The sequence below is a fragment of the Thunnus albacares genome, chromosome 16 (genome assembly GCF_914725855.1).
Source record: "Thunnus albacares chromosome 16, fThuAlb1.1, whole genome shotgun sequence".
In the NCBI taxonomy this organism is placed as follows: domain Eukaryota; kingdom Metazoa; phylum Chordata; class Actinopteri; order Scombriformes; family Scombridae; genus Thunnus; species Thunnus albacares.
In genome coordinates, this window is record NC_058121.1 from 16,546,262 (window position 1) to 16,566,598 (window position 20,337).

Here is a 20,337-nt window from a genome sequence, read left to right on the forward strand (position 1 = left end):
GAAAATACAACAGCTATATTTAATGAAATATTATGAGTAATCCATTGTCATACAGCTTTTTTAATCTCTAGGTATGATACATTCATAAGAATTTTTTTTTAAATGTTACAGAGCGTCGTCTTTTATGTCAGGTTGTTAATTTAGTTTTTTTTTGTTGTTGTTGTTGGCTCTCTTATTTACAGTTTGATGAGATTTCACAAGTGTTTCAGCACACACAACACCAAGAGACAATGCGATATGGCTTCTACAGTCTACAAGCAGAAATCTCAGCGGGAGGAGCGATACCGCGACAGGGCCGAACCCTGACCTCTGACCTTTAACTGCTGAGGAACACCGAGACAGATGAAGTTGCCGACAGACACTGATCTGGAGTGACTTTTGCAATTTTCCCCTGTAACGGGCGAGCTTACGAGACGGAGAGGAGACTCTGATTATCAGCTGATCAGCAGGATGACTGACCTCGCCCTGCTGATCTGAGTTCTGTCGGTCAGTTTGCTGTTTTACTTCAGTGGGTTTTTTTTTTAATGTTTTGAACTGAAACCTTATTTGGATGGCGGCTGAATTTTCGGCAAACTGTTGTAATATTTTAACACGATGACACTCATATTATGATATGACTTTTAACATTTACCAAATGACATCTAAAAACATGGACATACATGCACATTACGGCGATGACTGGCGACATGAAAATATGCAGTTAGTTCAGTACATGTCAACAGAAGTCAGAGAATCTATACGGTATCTATAAAGTACACAGATGAATAAATTAGTTTGATAAGAACTCAGCCATAGAACAAAACACATGTAAACATAAGAAGAAACTGTGCAAATTAATTACATTTGAGCACTTCCACCATAATAATAATAATAAATAACTATAAACAACCTCAAATAAATAGATAATAAATAAATATGACATATAAAAACATAAGTCATATGCTGGCACTGGTATAAAGTAAACAGCTTTTCCATAAGGCTAAATCTGACTATTGATGAGAGAAGGCAAGAACATGCAGGCAAGGGGTTTTAAGACAGAAAGAAAGTACAGTATTAGATCATATCACCATATTGAAATTCAACTGCAGCACACACACACACAAAGGCTTTACTGTCACTGTCCTGAAGGCTTGTTTTAGGCCTCGATGTGCAGCCAAACGTATGGATGTTTTTTTAACAGGGAACCCAGAATGCACGCCTTACGGTAGAGCATCCACATAGATATTTTCTATCATTAAATCCTTAACTTCTTGAGCTCATTAATCCATCAACACAGTCCTACGTAAACAAATGACATCAGAGTCATACCGATGCTGACACCTTATAACCTCATGATGTCATATTATTACTTCTCGTTTCGTAAATATACTGCTACGTATTAATGCTACATTTTCAACTCATCAAGTTCATATTTGTGCAGCGTCTTCACAAGTAGAGCCTGACTGATGCTGGACTTTTTTTAAAAGACCAATATCGACATTTGAGAGTTTTTTTTTTTTTTCATAAGGATCCCTTAATTTGGTTATTAAAGAATTGTGACCCAGATATGTGCTGAGTGGGAACATTTTGCAGCTCTTGTGGGCAAATTATGTCCTGATTCTAATTTAATAGGGCTGCAACTAACAATTAATTATGAAAAATTATTTTCTTGATTTATCGATGGGTCTATAAAACAGAAGACAGTGAAAAATGCCCGTCACAATTTCCGATGTCATCAAATATCTTGTTTTGTCTGACCAACAGTCCAAAACCCAAAGATAGTAAAGTTAGTTTACTATCATGCAAGATAGGATATTACATTTGATAGTACCAAGATTTCACATTTGAGAAGCTAGAACCATATAATTTTTGGCATCTTAGTTTGAACATTGACTTAAACGATTAATCAATTATCAAAATAGCTGCCAATTAATTTTCTGTCGATTGACTAACTGATTAATCGACTAATCGTTGCAGCTCTATAAATAACTTTCAAACATTTTTTTTTGGCATTTCTGTCCTGCAGTTTTTCCGACACACAGTATATCTGCAATAAGCCAATATCGGACTATTTATCAGCCTCACTATTCACAAGCTGGATGAAGATTGCCTTTCAAGCCTGACATGTTTAAGTTGAATAAGAGGCAGCAGCACACGATGACTGAGCAGCACTGAAGTCATGACAGTTTCTAAGTGTGTGTGTGTGTGTGTGTGTGTGTGTGTGTGTGTGTGTGTGTGTGTGTGTTAGGGAGGAAAGGTCGAGCTGTGAAACGTCACCACTGTGCCATCATTTATGCACACAGAGGATGACTCATTCGTGCGTAACACGGACAGAAGCGTACCCCTTGCTTGCTTCTACACTGTATGGCGGTACGTGCATTTGCTGAATGACAAACACACATAAAACCCGCACCATAGCGTCACACACCCCTAATAACACGCAGCCTACCATAAAATTTAAAAAAATGAACAGAGCGGACCTGTTGCTGCTCTCTTATTGCTTTACATAACGATTTCTGAGCAATCCATCATTTTGAGTCAGAGGAAGGAGAAGCGTGGTGTGGTGTGGTGTGTCATAAAAACTAAACTGAAAGGGAAAAAAAAAACATTTCTTCGGCTACATCCTTTGTGTGGTTGATTTGGCCGGAGGCATCAACAATAAAACAAACCTGAATCATAATAAGCCAGCTAAGAAACACAGATAAAACAATCTACTGTACATGAAGTGTAAAGGGAGATTTTTCAGTGGCACGTACCAGCCATGCACCTTCAGTCAAAATATACATCTATTTCATCTACATGATTGTTTGACTCGCTCTCAATGCTTGAATGCGTGTGAAATGTCAAGATCTATGTAACCTTAAACTAGTTTCCCTAACGAGACAGGATGATCCACATTCGGCAACCACATGATAAAATGTAGTACAATGAAATCAAACCGCAGGAGCTGACAATCAGTGTTGTCATATTATGCTTCTGACAATTTTGTTTTTTAAATTTTTTTTTGGCAAAATAATTGTCTTTATAAGACAGAAGATAGTTTAAAAGTGCTTGTGGGAGATTGCATTGCAGTTTACTATTCGGCCTTCTATGAAATGTTACTGCACTATTCAAATATGGGCAGCAGGCATTACTGTAACATCCCGGGTTTGTGTAGACGGAAACATACAGTCCAGGAATCACAGGGCTCTTCAGACTGATCCTAGACTAGCAGAGGGGAGTATTTTGTGAAGACGGTTAACATCTACAAGACAGTTTGATTTGGATTTCATAGAAGAAACACCCACATTATTTACATCTTATGACACAGAGGATGATTCTATATTTGCAGGCTATCTATACTATTTATAATCATACATAATCAAATTTAATCTGAGATCCATTTATATACCTATGTACACTGAATTCACGTAAATCCTGTATAGTTTCCTACGTGTCAATGTCGATACAAGGCGTCAAGGGTTCAGTTAGTCAAACACACACACACACACACACACACACACAAGGCTGGGTGGTGCGAGTTGCTACGGGGGACAACACGTAGTTGCCACGGTTACAGCGACGTGACAACAGGTAGAAGTTGTGACTGCAGATGATGCCGACCCATGTGGAGGAGTTTCTCAGCAGCGGCGTCATTTACTCCTGTTTCTTTTTTTCTAGTTCTTGTTTTCACTACTTTTTAATTTATGCGCTGCTTCATTCTTTTTTCTGTCCATCTGCCACTTTTTGACCTATACTTCACTTCTTCTTCTATTGCAATCATTCCTCCACTACAGTGCGCAAGTTAAACCTCACGTCCTCGACTTCTCCAGCGACACAGGCGACACCGAAAGGACTCCCCAGTTACTGTCTGTTCTAAGAGGTAGGGGGGCATGTGTGCAGGTAGGAAACATGTCCTACCTGTGGTGTGCGTATACGTGTGTAGCTATGTGGTGCGTACTACATGTGTATGTTTTGTGTCAACACTTGAGCTGGTCTATTTCAGAGCACTCCGTGTCCATGTCAGAGTCATACAGCGAGTGGCCCGTGGGGTCGCTGTCGGGCGACGGCGGGTCCTGCGGTGTGTGAGTGTGCGGCGTGTGTAAGCTGTCCTCCTGGAAAGTGTCCGTGCCGGAGTAGAGGCCCAGATCAGGGAGTTTGGAGGGCGAGTCGCTGCCCTCTGTGGCATCGTTGTAGCAGAAGTCCTCCAGGTCCACGAACCACTCGGGCCAGAATCGCCGGCGGATGCGATCACAGTACATGGCCAGGTTGATCAGCTCACCTGGAGGCGACACACACACACACACAGCTCAGTGGGCGAGGTGTACTATGCCACTGATGAATAAAGCTAACATAATTAGTCCAGTGGTCCTCAACGTGGAAGTGAAGACATCCCAAGGGGGTTGCAAGATAAATCTAGGGGTCATGAGACTATTAACAAGATAGAACACAGAAGAAAAACATTTCTGCTATTCAAAATTATGTTTATTTTTCTGACTCTTCTCAGATCTCTGATGAATTTTACTTTATCAGACACTATTAAAATGAAACAATTTGATAGAGAACATCACTCTTTCTTAGTCAAAGATCAGAGTCTTCCATGCTTCTGCTTCACTTAATGCTTTACTGGTTTTATTTCATCCTCAGCAGACAATAAAGCTTTAATAGATTTATATAATTCCTTCATTTCTGTGCATAGATTAGTAAACTCAATTGCCATTTTCGGTTTTGACCAGTTGAACACTGCCAACATGTTTTATCAGTTGTGTGATCTGATTTTGATGTTTTCAGTCGATTGAACTTCTCCTACAAGCAGGCAAGCAAAGAGAAATCCTCCTTGCTTGAATCAATATCAAATGTCATATTAATATTATCACAGTCACATGTCTAATGGATGACTGATCCTAGACATAGCGCTGAATTTCCATCAAATTAAGTTATTGATTACAGTTATTGACAGACGGGCATAACTAAACAGAAACGATCATGTTTGTTGGTGACCAGCTCGTCCCTTCTTATGTGAAATCTGTTCAGTTAAAATGTGTTAATCATATCTAAACTTCAATTCTCTGTTTGTGCTAATCTATATCCAGATGTTAGTAGATGTCTTCACTTATAAAACGAGAGTTGTGTTTGACTGTTTTAAAGGGAAAAAATAACAACTATATTGAGCGTACAGTAGTATGAATAAAATATTATGTCAGAACAACAGGGCTGCAACTAACAATTAAGATTGATCAATCTGATGATTTTCTTGATTAATCAATTAGTTGTTTGGTCTATAAAATGTCAGAAAATTGTGTGAAATATCATTTCCTGTTTCCCAAAACCTAATGTGCAACCTCACATATCTTGTCTATTCCTGACCAACAGTCCACAACCCAAAGATATTCAGTTTACTATCATAGAGAACTAAAAAAATCAGAAAATGTTCACATTTAAGAAGCTGGAACAAGAAAGGTTTAGTAGTTTTTTCTTAAAATATGACTAAAATGATTAATCGATTATCAAAATATTTGCTGATTAATTTTCTGTTGATCGACTGATTGTTGCAGCTCTACAGAACACAGTCACTCTCAGTCACTCATTAAGAAATGGAGTTATGATTTTATTCAACAATGTTGACTTTAACGTGTTTTCACTCAAAATAGATTCAGGAGGAAGATGGTTAATACTTTATATAAAAGCAAAGGACAAGATATTTTTATATTTATATATAGTACATCTGTCCACAGCTTTCAAAAGTTTCAGCATTTGGTAGGAAATTCACAATGAGGTCTGTAGATTCAGTTTCAGTTTTCTTATCTTATTTTTCAATACTGTGAGAAACACAAATAAAGTTTCATCCTCCTTAATTTTATTGGGGTGGCGGCTGAAGTCTGAGAAAATAAAACGGAAACTCTGCATAAGACAAATATGTTTCTTGAACTGATCCTTTAAGTGTGACTAGCATTATGTTGTCACATTTTAATGACCTTACCTTTGATTAGCTGCTCCGGCCGTGTTCCTGGTAGCGTCCACATAGCCGGGGCCAGGTGACTGAACACCGCAGCGTCTACTGTTGAAAGCTTAGAGCCCATAAGGTACTTCTTATCACCTGTGACAGCACACAGAAATGAGAAAAAGATGTCAAATACAACACAAAAATAAAATCACTGTGTTGGCAAACATACTGTATTTTTCAAAGATGTTGGATGTTGAAGTTTAAAAGATGTCAATGTGAAAAAAGCTGTAATGCTCAATCTTGAACACAGGAGGTCAGTATTGTGTTTTCCTGACTTATTATGCAACCACCCTTCTCCTCTGGCAGGTACAAACATGATGTTGCTAATTGTAGCTGTCAAGACACACATTTGAAAAGTGTAACAATAGTTTTACTTTCTCAGTAAACCTGTTGATCTGCTTTCAGGGCAAACTATATGAACAGATGCCACAAATGGTGACAAATTTGCAATAACAAAGTGAATGTCCTAAGATCTGTTTGGATACAAAGACTGGGTTGTCAACTCATTGATTGATAATATGAATCTTGACTTTCTGCAAACAAAACATACATATTTAATTTGTAATTTTCCTGTCTGATCACAAGTCTACATATTGTTAGAGAATCTAATCTTGTAAATAAAATTTTAAGAAAAACTTCCGTATTTGTCACCTAGCAGGGTGGCCAGGGTGCGCATGTCCTTCTCCATCAGGGCGTAAACCTCATCTTTGGAGAACCGCCCGATCCCGTGTCCGTACATCTCCCTCTTGACAATCCCGCCAGTCACGTGACTCAGGATCCACTTGAGCAGGTCACTCAGCGGCCCGCTCACTGACAGCATCTTCTGCGTCTCCTCCAGGTTGTCCACCCACTGACAGTAAGCTATGGTCCTGCAACACACACACATACACATACACACACACTTCAGAATAAATACTATTACCACGACTACTGCTACTGACTAAATGACTGCTGCTGCTGCTGCTGCTACACATGCTGCTAGAAGAAGAAAAAGGAGATAAGAACTTTTTTTGACTTGACATTTCTCAACCAAAATTATAATTTCTGTATAATAAATGAAAAAATATAAAGAGATAAATACGTTTTAAAGTCCACCATGTGATCCTGAGAGAATATATTACTTAGTTCAATGTAATTTTATGACAATAAGTTATAATTTGCTTTTTAAAATAGAATTGAATTATATTTTCCAAGCCCATTGATGTAAAGTCAGGACAGCCTAAAGTAGCAACATTATACTTAATCTTAATCATATATTGCATTTAAAAAAAACAACTCAAAAAAAGCAAACATCCAACATCCATGTCTGGCATCAACTAGTGCGTGTTGAGGGGTTTTCATACAAAACTGAAACAGTTTCACCGAGAAATAAACACGAAGCCTGTGACACCTCACTCATTCTTCCCCTTTAAATAATGTTAGAAGTTAATACTTAACTCAGTGCAATACATCCCTCTATTTTAGTCCAAGACTCCTTCTCCATTCTACCCCTTTTCTGCCTCCTATTCTTCCCCTGCATACCTCAACTTCACTACTGTGTGAAAAAAACTCAGTTTGAACTTCGCTGGTCCCTCACCAGTAGAAATGCTCCTCCACCATTTTGGTGATGGCGCGAGACATGGCCTTCTCCTGCGGCGTCAGGCTCTTGTTGAGGCTCGTGCCCAGCCTCTCCTCCAGGAAGTCGATGATGAATTCGGTGCCGCATACCTGCTCCTGGTTGTACTCGATCCACGGCATCTTCCCCTGTGGTGAAAGCTTCCCGTCAAAGTAGTTCTGGAAGAAAGAGAGGAATGGGAAGAGGTGAGTATGTGTATGTGCATGAGGGAGGGTTGAGTGGGGTTCAGAGAGGAAGAGGAGAGAGGGAGAAGACACATAAAGAAGGGGGGGGGGGGGTAAAGTTGGTGGCTGCTTTTTAAGAGAATCGAATTGGATCAAGACAGCTAAGGATTTTGCTGTAAATAAATGTGGATTAAAACATCCTCAGCGCTTGATTCAGACATTAGAAGACAGAATCAATAGTAAGGTTGTCACAATATCAGAATTTCAAACTAAGTACAATACTAGTATAAAAAAAACGATATTCGATACCTCTTCCGATACCACAGCAAAAAGAAAAAAGTCCTAGGCACACAAAATAGGATAATTGTTTCTTTTTTTTAAATTAAATTTGAGGTGACCCACCAGTCACGTGGTGGATTCGTTGCTGGAGAGACGGCCCTAATGGCCACAGGTTGCCACAGGTTGAGGACCAGTTGATTTTCTTCCCCGTTGTTTCATCTGTGCAGCCTTGAGTTGAAAATCTGATTGTTTATCTTTTTTTTCGTAACTTCAGTACTTTTAATACTATCGAATGTGTAATCAACGGAGATCATATCGTTTTAAACGTGGTATTGAAAAGTATTGATACTTTTGACAACCTTAGTCAGTAGATCTTTAGGGTTTGCAACAAAAAAGTGAAAAACATGTAGTAATCACATATTTTCTCTCAAAGACACATAACCTGTGAATTACCTGGTAGGGCAGGTCAACCATGCGGAGGTAGGTCTCCATCTTAAGGCAGAAAGGGGACAGGGACGGGACACCAGTTTTGGGCCTGGAGAACTGGTGGAGTATGATGGCGTCTTTAGAGTCCAGCTCTTCCTCCTTTCTGTGAGGAGTAAAGAATGCAGATCAAGCAGAGGGACAGGCTCAAAAAAAACAAACTGTGTATGTGTGCATGCTTGTATTAGTCATGTTGTGGGGACATAAATCTGTCTCACATTTGGGGACAAAACATTTGTCCCCACAACATTTAACATTAACTTTTTGGGTTAGAGTTGAGGTTAGGCATGTAGTGGTTAGGCAAGGCTGGATTACTAACTGTGCAAAGTGTGCAACTGTCCTGAGGGGCCCCAAAAGCACCAGATTCAAAGTGTGTCAGCTGGTTTTGATGACAGTTAGATAGATTAATCGTTCAAGTACATTTAAGTCATTTTTCAAGCAAAAATACCAAAGATTTCCTGGTTTTTAATGTGAGACTTTGCTGCCTTCCTTAGTCTTCCATTATAGTTAATATAATATTTTGGGGTTTTGAGGTTGTTTATTAGACAAAACACATTTAATGACATCAACTTTTGCTCGAGGATATTGTTTATATTTGTCACTGTTTTCTAATGTTTTATCGACCAACAAATTGGTAGATTAATTGATAATGAAAATAATCATCAGTTGCAGCCTTAGATTTGCATCACCAAAGTACAATGTGAACTAAACTGGTTGAGCCTTACTATCTTTTCTTGGGGTCCTGTCTTGCAGAGGGGGGCTGTGTCAAAATCTACTATTAGGAGCTTTATTTTTTTCTGTTTATATTGTGTTCACACGGCACATATTGAAGTTACCCCAAACACAAATTAGGTATCATTCCAGCTTTGAAGTACTGGTTGCACAGGACTTACTGGGAACTTGGAGGCAACAAAGAACATATAAACTGCAAAGAGAGGAGTAGGTGGGGGATCAGTAGAGTCCCAAAACACCAAATTTCCAACAGTATAATCTGGCCATGATGATAAGATAAATATCCAGGGAATTAATATACGTCAATACATGTGCTCCTAAGTGACAAAAACACGTGTGTGTCTGTGTTTGTTTCTGTGTGTGTGTATTTATGTTACTCATGTTATCTGTATACTCATATTATGGGGACTCACCTGCCTTTTGTGGACAAAAAATAAGTCCCCATGACATAAATCATGAAATTTAAGGGTGAAGACTTGGTTTAAGGTTAAGGTAAGATAATGGTTAAGGTTAGAGTTAGGGGAAATCGCTAAGATATTAATGTAAGTCAATGTTAACTCCTTGTCAATGTAAACACAACTGTGTGTGTATGTGTGTATGTATGTGACACAATAAATCAAGTTATTGTAGGGCCCTTAACACTAGCTGGGGGAAAACCGCAAAGTCAAAACAATTAGCCACTCTTATCCTCTCAAAGATTATGGTGCATTCACATGGATGGAAAAAACAGGCTACTTCATGAACATGCACGGGTGCTCTACAAACGGCAACAAATTCACGTGCTTGTGCACGGGGCAGAAATAAAGGGATCTGTGCGGACTGTGAAAGTGCTGAAACGTGAAAACAAGCAGAGGAGCTGTCCATTTCACTGTGGTGCTGAAATGACCGCTGACTTTAACAAAAGGCAATTATTTTTCTGGCGCAATAATCTCACGAGTGCACTCATATTTCACATAAAGGCAAGAGATGATAGTAAAAATGAAACCTATAGCACACGACAAGACAGAAAAGAGCTGCAATATTTAACAATAAACAACACCATGTCCCTAAAACTACAGCCAGCTACACACAGTCTGCATGAACACCATCAAATAATGATTTTACGGCACAACAAACAGCCTTATTTCTGCCATATATCCTACATATAAAAACCGACTCCGCATCATTATAGCCTGCCGGGACACTGTGTGCAGGGCCTATAAACCAGAATGTCACTCCTTGTCAGTTCAGCTAAAATCACCTTTATATCCTCGTATTATTCATAATGAGACTAACAATGCATCAGCCAGTGCTAAGTGCCTATATAATTCTCAACATCTATGACTTTTCTAAGCTGCTTTGGGCCTGTGGTTCGTCAACAACAGGGCCTGGACTGCAGGTAACCCGAGATGTTAAGGACAACAATGTCAGACAGTCAAATTAATCCTCATCCCGGCCAATGACTGATGATAATCATATAAATTACATCACTATTTCCTTTTCATTTCGGCTTCCAGCAGGCACAAGATGAACCTGCACATAATGTCGCCTCGTCCTTGAAAATGCAGACAAATGAAAGTGACCTACTGTCATAAACTCGATTCATATGTCAAGAGAGAGATGCTTGAAGCAGGCCTGCAGACTAGCAGACTAACCCCTCAAACAGATATTATAGAAAATAATATATACATTAATCTGTAGGCTAATTCTAATCGTTTTGATTGATCAAGGCCGAAATATGGGCCCTGTCGCAGGTTGCCCGTGTCATTTCTCCACAGGAAGAAGCCAATAAACGTGGAAATCTAACGAGTGTGTTTGTTAGAGAGGGATTTGGGGGGGTGGGGGGACCCGTTACATCACAACCACCCACTCACGATTCCATATTCTCCACTGACTCCGCTCTCACCCCGCCCAACCTGCCAAGATTAAGTAATATCAGCCCCCAGTGAAAATACAGCAGAGCTGCGAGATTTTGAATGAAAATAATAACAGAATAAGATCCGCTGCTGCTTTTAAATCGATTATGCGGTGCCACAAAGAAAGTGATGAGCTCTGCAGCTTCAAGCGACTCCTCTGACAGCATCTCTGTGTTGTTGTTGGTACCTGATGGCCAGCAATTCGTGCAGCAAATAAGCAGCGGCAGCGAGCAGAGCCCCTCCAGTCAAATACAGCGTTTTCCGCCACCACGAGTCCGAGCCCAAAGCTGACATGATCCCGCCGCAGTCCTGCAGTGGGTAGGCGATGATGTACCCATAAAACGAGAGCTGCTCATCGGAGCCCGGCAGGCCGGAGGAGAAGCTCTGGTTCTGGCCAAGATCAACCACACACGACCGCGTCCAGGCGAACCCGACGCGCCAGCACATGCTCTCTGTCTCCGGCCACTTTCCGCCTCACTCTGGCAGCTCGGGGCTTCATCAGCGGGGACCTCATGGGTGCCGAGGGCTCCAGGTGCGGGGCGACTGTGTGGACACAAGCATCCCGCCCGGAGCTTGTCCCCGCAGCGGGGTCGACATCCTCCGCAGCCCGCTCGGAGCTCCCTCCTGTTAATGCCAAGTCAGACCAAATAACCAGCTGAGCTTCCAGTGCTGTCTTTCAAAGTAAAGCTAGATCAGAGGATAATGTGTTGCGACAGTCTTTGAATAACACAAAATGTCAAAGTGAAAAACAAAAATATACATAATTATTTAAATTTAAATACAATTCCTGCTCACTACATGTCATTTTCCCCATTTTGTAGCTACTACTGTGCAGAATTTCCCTGGATTCCAGGTGGAGCCCCAAACCAGCCAGGGGCCACAAAAGTATCAGGTTTACTCATTTTGGTTGTTGTTATTGGACCACCACAAAATAAGTAGGCTATGGGGGGTATTATTGTAGCAATATTATTTACAAATGTGTGTGTGAGAGAGTTGTAAATATGTGTCAATCTCTGTGTGTGTAATCAGTAAAATAATTTTCAAATGCGAACTGAAATGTACATGAAATCGCGAAATGTGTACTCAGTTTTGCAAGCCTATCAAGATTTGTGTATGTGTAGAAACATCTGTAAATGTGCATTAGACTCATACAGAAATCTGTAAATATCTATTCAGAAAACTCAATGTTAATGGCCTTTTATTAATGACTGAAACTGTTGCGGATATTATTTTTACCATACGTTTTGCCATCTATAAGACATTTGATGAAAGTCCTACACCATTAAAAGAGCGGGTTTTATTTTGATGGAGAAATGCTCCAGCAGTAAGCAGTAATGTTTTTTTCAGCTGACTTTACACAGCTAAAGTGACGTCACGGGGACTGACTGTACCTCTTGGTACCAACACCTAGAGGCAACTACTGGAAAATACATCCTCAGATACCGTTCAGAGAATTAAGTACTTGAGATTTCTTAACTGTAAAAATAGCACATTTTGTAATAGATTTTGCATAATATCATCTACAAGCTCTCTGTTATTAAACATATGCAGAGTTTTTTCTATCAAAACTAATATATGTAATCTGTGACATGTCCTTTATATTTACCACTAGGGGTCCCACCACTGCCACTACATTGAGTTGACATTGAAGTTAGGTAAACGAACTGTATGAGACTTTTGTAACAGGCTTGAGGTTTCCCATGAGGTCCATTACATACACTATATGAACACAACAGCAGTAAGCCGCTTTGTTTCGCACACCATACATTTTATTACCATAATTGATAAAATGATAAACATAGACTTTCAAGTAGTATTTGATAAAACAATGTTGGGTGATTTTTTTGATCAAAACTAGAAGGAATATTTAAGTGGGGTGAAGCCCTTTTATTTGTATTCCCGCTCATGTGAACAGTCATGTAACAGATGGAGCCTGCTGAAGGGCAGGAAAACGCCAGAAGGCAGAGCTGAACGAGGACGCTTCAAACTCGCCTCAGTGGCTTCCACTTTAGTATGAAAAAGTGGCCGTTAACAAGATGTTTATGTACCTATTCGGCTTGCTTTTTCAACAGTGATAGAACTTAAGTGTACAGTATATGAAGCCACTGAGGAAAACAAAAAAAGATCCAAGATGCATCCAAGTACTGCAATAAAATCCACCCCTAAGATACATGTTACACCTGAATGGGACGATGTGCTTGCATGAGGGGTTTTCTCTGTAACCAGCAGCTATTATTCTGTTAGGCTTTCAAGCACCTTGTTTTTAGTACAGCCACACACACATACATACACACACACACACACAGATCTCACCGTGTTACATCACAAAAATATAGACACACATATTGCCACAATTCACTGATTTAAGAGATGGCAGGAGGTACATACAAATAAGAATGTACAACCAGAGCAGACTAATTTAGAACGATTGTTATTTGCCTTTACTGACAAACTGAAATAAAAGTTTTCAAAAAAATAGATTTACACAATACATATTCTACAACTAAAGTGGAATAAATGAAAAAGAAAATACAATAAAATGAAGAAAAAGCTTTGCAGCAGGCGAACAGCATCATGACAGTGAAACAAACAGGGGCACTTTCATCTGAAGCGCAGAGTTCAAAGCAGAACCAGCTCATGATTTCCATTGAATTTTTCCTTAATTAAGCAAAAACATGAACGATAAAAATAAATGAATAGAAGCGGAAGGCTATTTACAAAATGAAAGAGCGAACGGGGAGGGAGGAGGTGGAGTCGTCATGATTCAAAAACAGTAAAATCTTGAATTCAAAGAGCTAATATAAACCTTAAACGAAGAGCCTCTCTTGGGATTTTTCCTCGCACCGTTCATGATCAACCAGCGCAGACCGCAGAGGGCAGGGATATCCAATCACGTCACAGTTGTACGGGGGTGATATCCAATCAAAACCACTCTTTAAAACAGCACAGTATCAAATCATTTTTACGTACAGACACGAGTAGAGAAGACTACTATGGTCCCTGAGGAATGAAAACCCACCCAGACTGGCCTCTCACATGTTGTACACACACACACGCGCACGCACGCACACACACACACACAGTACTTGTGATCAAGTTTTCTCGAATCCCGCGGAGCTCCATGAGAAACGACTTGCTCCTCTGGGCTGTTCAAGGATGTCAGGATCATCACAATGACATGTTTCTACTGATTCATCACATCTGTAAACCCCCCACCACCACCACCACCACCCCCACAGTTCTCCCATCAGTTTACCCCACACTCCCAGCTCCCCTCTTCCCCCTTTTGTTCCTCAGTTTTAGTTCATTTCAAGTCTGGAGCAGAGTAGAGTGGCCTCATCGAGACAACACAACTGCCTGATCTGCCGTTCACTGCAGGCATTTGTGTGGCTGCTTCCTAAATCCATGAACCCATAATGATCAGAGAAGGGTAAAAGTGAAGACATGACTCTCAAGAGTTGGTTGGTGGTGGTGGTGGGGGGGGAGGGGATGTAAGTCGAAGATGGCATCACGAAGGTTGTGCTGTGTGACGTTTTAAAAAATGATCAACCTCTCTCTGCATCGACATTATGGAATCCAGGGGAAATACAGGCGCCGTGCTAAGACTGGCTGTAGGAGTTGCTTTGGTTCCCGTTGGAGCTCTGGTCACTCTCACTGGAGACAGGACAGCGAGACAGATGGAGAAAATGATTACACACATTTCACTGAGATATATGACAGAGTGTCAGGTTTCCCCAAAATAAGCGACATAGTGCTGGGAGAGCTCTTACAAGAGTACTCCATCGATTTAGTGTTGCACCATAATATTGTTGGACTCAAGATGAACAATTTAAAAACAGAATTGATGCAGCAGAACCAGACAGAACCTTTATTTATTCCATGTGTTCTTCCTTCTTGTCATAACGCCTACATTACCCACAATGCAGCTCAACCAGAGATGAGGAGCGTGATACAGGTCTCAATTTACATCATTTCAGGCAATTTATGCCACAGCCTGGTCATATATGCAGCGTTACTCCCCGAGACCTATTAACAGACTCTGATGTGGCACACTTCCTCACTAAATCGGCCACTTACACATTTATAGTAAAATATAATTTGAAAAAAGTGCTAAAAGAGACTATTTCTTTATTTCTCTCTTGAAAAACTTTATGCACATTATATTACGACACATCAGTGCAGTACACAATATTTAGTGGGTCTTTTTTTGGTTGTCATAACATTAATTTAGCTGTCGGGAATAAATTGTAAATGTGTCACATTTATCATGTTTGGGAAAACATGATAAAAACCCAGTCTGGTTGTCTGCAAGTAGGTTAAAGTTTGATTCAGTCTGACATCAGGTAAATACAACTTTATGCTGTTTATATATGGTTAAAACAAATTACTAGACTTGATTTACTGTATATTTTACTCGAAAAAGACAGAATCTATCAAAGAAATCATATATACTGTATGTGATGACCGGCTTTTCGTACACAACCAAGTCAGATTTACCTGTTTGGAGGTGGTTTGGGTTTAGGCATCTTGTTTAGCACAGCAGCTATCTCCTTCCTGTCATCAAAATTTTTCCACTGGTCATAGAGCTTCAGAATGACTCGGATAATCTCCAGGATCTTAATAGAAAACACATAAAGTTAATTCAGGTTTACCCGCCGCTGCTCCATACAAAAGAAGTTCGAAAATGTAAAGCAAAATTGATCCCTTTCTATAACATGTTATATAATAAATATGCACTAACTTTATGCTTTAGATTAACATATTCATTTAAAGAGATGAATTTTTCTAAAACAGCTAAGGTTTAAGTGACTCAGCTGCTTTTTAAACTGTTGTAAAAACACAAAATTCCACTCTTGTCTACATAATAGTGAAAATATGTTTCCTTTACTGCCAATACTCATGTCTCACTTAGCAACCTACTTTATTTGTTGAAATTCAACTATATTCAGTCCAATTCAGTTGGACTATAAACAATAAAAAATCTTCAAGTGCTCTAACTGCATATTTTCAGAGGCACATCACATCACCTCCACTACAATTTCACCACTAGTTTAATGAATCTGTCATAGTGAATTGGCTTGTGTGGCTGGAACGCAATGTTCTTCAATTCAGTCATTATTCAACTTTTCTCATGTTAAAATATTTATACATACCCATTATTTATTATAAATGCTCAATCTGTGCATGTATGACACTATGAGCTTCATGTCTGAAGTCAGCTGTAAGCAAAACCTTGACTACAAAGTGCAGTTACAATGCAGGAAAGTAGACCGATAACAACAGTGATCTATGTTGTAAAGAAGGTATAGTGAAGCTAAATGTGCAGTAGTGACCAATCTTACTTTGTCCATGTCAACAGAGAGCTCTGCGAACCACTGTCTGGCATCTTTCTGCTGCACCACACAGGCGACATGCAGACAGGCTGTGGGAGGAAAAAGCGGAAGAACTGATCACGTTACATCTGATAAATTTTATGTGAAGCCGCAATGAGAAATACATGGGAACAAATCTTACCTAGGGCGATCATGAAGGGAGGGTAGAGCAGGCACAGATCTGTCCTGTATGTGTCATTCACTATTCGCCTGGTATAGACAGATGACACCAGAGAGTAAGGCTACAAAAATAGCTAAATTGCTTCTAATTATTTTTCATGTTACCAGGTCATTTCTACTCACAAAAGAGACACATGGATAAAAAGTACACAGACAAAACCTACCAGGCCAGAGGCAGCAGCATGTCCTCCTGTCCCATATCTTGCACGTACTGCAGCAGCGGTCTGTAGGGGTGGTACACTATCAGGCAGCAGTCCTGAAATATAAACCACATCAACAATCAAGTAATCTTTCAATCAATCAAGTGAAAATGCGGCCGACAGTACGGTAACAGATGTAGAAAGCTCTCTCCGCTCACCATCAACTCCAAAAGGTAGAACTCACACTCTAATATCTGCAAAGATACAAAGCAGGATTATACTCAACATCCAACATGTCAGAACGTTTAAACAGACCCTATTTCTACGAGCTTTGAAAGAAAACACAGACGACCGCTTCTTATTGAGCTCTCTCACATAAAAATACACTCTTGTCAGTCAGAAAATAGTGTTTCATATATGATATGTTTCTTTGGGCAGTTTATGATGTCTCCTTTAGAGTGTCTCCTATTTTCATGTGACAACATGTGTCACTAACACTACTTCATTAAATCATATTATATCAAATATTCAGATCTACTAAAATCTATATTTTGCTTTTAATTTCTTTTTACATCAATAAAAGGAGCACAGATACAACATTTCCCAGTCACATATGTTGTCTGCTACTGCTAAAAGAAAGACAACATAATTTCCCTCCTTCTTTGACACAAATTGAATTAACCTTTTAAACACTGCGGCTGTTATCGTGGCCCTCATCTGTCTCGGTGCCACCACCCCAATTACTATGTCTCCAGAGAGTAGACATGAAATATGTTTGAGAGTCGCAGCACCCCGCTAACTCATTCTCTTCTGTGTGAACCCCTCCCTCCTTTTTATCGCTCCGAGGTGGCTCACTATAAATAATAATTTGCACAGCTTTCTGGACAGTGTGTCAGAACAGCCCTGGTGACGTCCTAGCAACTATGTGGAAATGGGGGATAAATAAAATACTGGCGGCGCACACCACTTCATACTACAGTGAGAGATGCTGCGCAGAACTAATACGTTCACGCTGGATGACAGCCATGGCCGAAACCATCCTCCACAGCAACAGAGATTTTATCGTAGGTGTGTGAACAATAGTTGTGGAATCTCTCGTATTGGTAGACACCGACGTGGCAACATTGTGATACAGTGTAAGGGGATCTTGGCATGCTGTAATGTGGCACTGCAGTGCATAAATAACTGCAGAGGAAGCAGGAAAACAGTTACGTGTTTAACGTCTAGCACATTCGATTCACTGACATATGGTTTATTTGAGCAAATGAATTATGTCTACTTTTCTTTTACTGTTTTAGCATGGGTGCACTGTACTTGAGTTTAAAGCGTCAACAATTTGATTTAGATTTGAAAGAAAATTAATCGCAAACTACTTTGATAATTGATTAATTGCTTTGGGTTATTTTTTAAGAAAAAATGCCAAAATTCTCTGGTTCCAGTTTCTTTAATATGAATATTTTCTGGTTTCTTTAGTCCTCTATGATAGAAAACTGAATACCTTTGGGTTGTGGACTGTTGATCGGGACAAAACGAGACATTTTAGGTTGTGTCTTTCTTTGGGAAATGGTGCCATTTTATGAGTGATCGATTAATTGAGAAAATAATCAATTAGTGTCGTCACACGCACTCCTCAAACACACATCTGAACACTCTAATAAGGCACTTGTCCTTGTCATTGTATTATTATGACTTCTAGCTGTGTGATTTTACTTTACTTGTCTTCAGTATGTTGTTGCATTTACTTTTTCATAAATGTTACTTTTAATGCTTATTTACACTTTGCATTTAGTGTAAGTTCATATGGACAACAGCATCTAAATGCCTATAATTTAAACTGTTACAAAGGCATTTTACTTACATGATTCATTCTGTAAGGGAACTCCTTTGGGAAGGCATAGGAAAATCTTGTTTTCACTGTTTGAGAAAAACAAAACATTATAATATTATAATAATACAATTTGGGAGATTTGTACTTAGGGTTACACTGGTGCTGTCTTCATGTCTAGGAAAATACATTAATGAATGTCACTTACACACAGATGTTGCAGCAGAGATCAGTCTGGTATTGGACACAACTCCAAATTCCTAAAGGGACACGTTTGAGCTCAGATCAGATAAATACAGCAGCAAGGGAATTAATTCAAATAGGTAAAAGAAACGGAAACCACAGGCTCTCTATGGATTTGTATTTTGTTCACAATTTATTCATTTCAGATGCTAAAAATGTGCGACCGTAAAATTCTTGTTTTGCGTCCATACCTCAACTTTTGAAGCCAGGAACACACAGGTAGGAGCCATGAGCACCGGATCTATGCTTTTCAGGGAATACCTGCAAACATAAAGAGATAAAGCTTTTGTCTGATTTTCCGTTGGATTCTACGAGTAAAATTTAGGAATGTCAGGAAAAAAAATGCACAATAAAGATCCTACTACATACTCAGAGCTACAATAATCTAACACTGACTGAAGGAAAAGGGCCTACTAGCTCAAAGCATCAACTTGGCCTGTGTTATGTTTACATTATCAAATACCTCAAAATCAATAATGTCATATATTTTGGACAATATAATAGTGCATTTATATGATGTTCTAATCTAAAGTAGGTGTGGATGATAATGTTTTAGGAAAAAAATCATAGTAATGTAGAACTTATGTTCACCTATTCAAACAAAAAAGTCAGATATATGTCAGATCACCTAAATGTAGTGCAGCTGCAATGGCAAAAGGGGGCTAGTCTGACACCACTCCATATATTAATATTATAAATTATTAGATTTTAATATTACATTGACACATTGATGCTCTTCTGTTTCTTTACCTGGCATAGAAGCGTTTGAAGTACACAGTTGCAGTAGCAATAACCTGCTGCCGCAGCTTCAAGTGTTCCCCCAAAGCCTGAATGACTGAGAGAGATGGAAGAGAATAATTTAACATAACACAGACTGACTTGTTTAAACTATAATTTTTGTTTGATTATAATAACGACAGAATGTCAACAAGGTACAAGCACAGAATATTTTACATTTCTCTCACACTTAATAATACACTTGATCAATTACCAGTTGGACTAGTACACATCATGGCACTGTTTTATTAAATATAAAGGAAGTAACAGGTATTGGAACTGATGAGTGCAGAATCTCAAGTATGTACACAGTTAGACAAATGTAAATACCATTAGCAAAGAAGATTTGCAGCTTCCAGTATTCCTCTTCTGAGAGAAACTTCAGGTCCTTCTGGCGCTCTTTCATTAGGTCCTGCTTATCCAGCACCCACTGGAGACTTTGAAAGATAAAATAATGGTAATTATCAGTTATCCCACTCCTAACGCTGGTTAGTGAAACTGAAAACATCCAAGCTAGCGGGTAGCACAACAGGATATTCAGACCTCTAGTTTGTGTACGCCAACTATTTTGCTGTCGCGAAGCATGACAAGTAAATCAAAAACTAGTGTAGTTGATGTTTTAAACATTGTGTTTATTTTTAAAGGCTTTTTAGTTGTCTTTTTATCTATA

The 20,337-nt window shown here is 39.3% G+C and overlaps 3 protein-coding genes across 3 annotated transcripts in view; 1 reads left to right on the forward strand and 2 right to left on the reverse strand.

Annotated features, from left to right (window-relative positions):
• faxca (failed axon connections homolog, metaxin like GST domain containing a) lies at positions 1–11,937 on the reverse strand. Its single transcript, XM_044376607.1, has 6 exons — positions 11,318–11,937; positions 8,474–8,609; positions 7,539–7,735; positions 6,614–6,831; positions 5,939–6,055; positions 1–4,240 (listed from the first exon to the last, which is right to left on the reverse strand). Exons 1-6 carry the CDS (start codon positions 11,575–11,577, stop codon positions 3,939–3,941), a joined length of 1,230 nt encoding a protein of 409 aa, XP_044232542.1. The 5' UTR covers positions 11,578–11,937; the 3' UTR covers positions 1–3,938.
• Positions 6,734–20,337, forward strand: part of ngs (notochord granular surface) — a 19,776-nt gene continuing 6,172 nt past the window's right edge. Inside the window, exon 1 of the mRNA XM_044376605.1 lies at positions 6,734–6,818. The gene's annotated coding sequence lies outside the window, so the exon portion shown is untranslated. The remainder of the gene's footprint in view (positions 6,819–20,337) is intronic.
• ccnc (cyclin C) overlaps positions 12,878–20,337 on the reverse strand; it is an 8,027-nt gene continuing 567 nt past the window's right edge. Inside the window, exons 2-12 of the mRNA XM_044376609.1 lie at positions 19,998–20,104; positions 19,641–19,725; positions 19,082–19,151; positions 18,856–18,907; positions 18,681–18,736; positions 17,041–17,076; positions 16,847–16,938; positions 16,645–16,712; positions 16,473–16,552; positions 15,628–15,746; positions 12,878–14,784 (exon numbers count right to left, since the gene is read on the reverse strand). Coding sequence (XP_044232544.1) covers positions 14,730–14,784; positions 15,628–15,746; positions 16,473–16,552; positions 16,645–16,712; positions 16,847–16,938; positions 17,041–17,076; positions 18,681–18,736; positions 18,856–18,907; positions 19,082–19,151; positions 19,641–19,725; positions 19,998–20,104 — 820 coding nt within the window. The 3' untranslated portion in view covers positions 12,878–14,729. The remainder of the gene's footprint in view (positions 14,785–15,627; positions 15,747–16,472; positions 16,553–16,644; positions 16,713–16,846; positions 16,939–17,040; positions 17,077–18,680; positions 18,737–18,855; positions 18,908–19,081; positions 19,152–19,640; positions 19,726–19,997; positions 20,105–20,337) is intronic.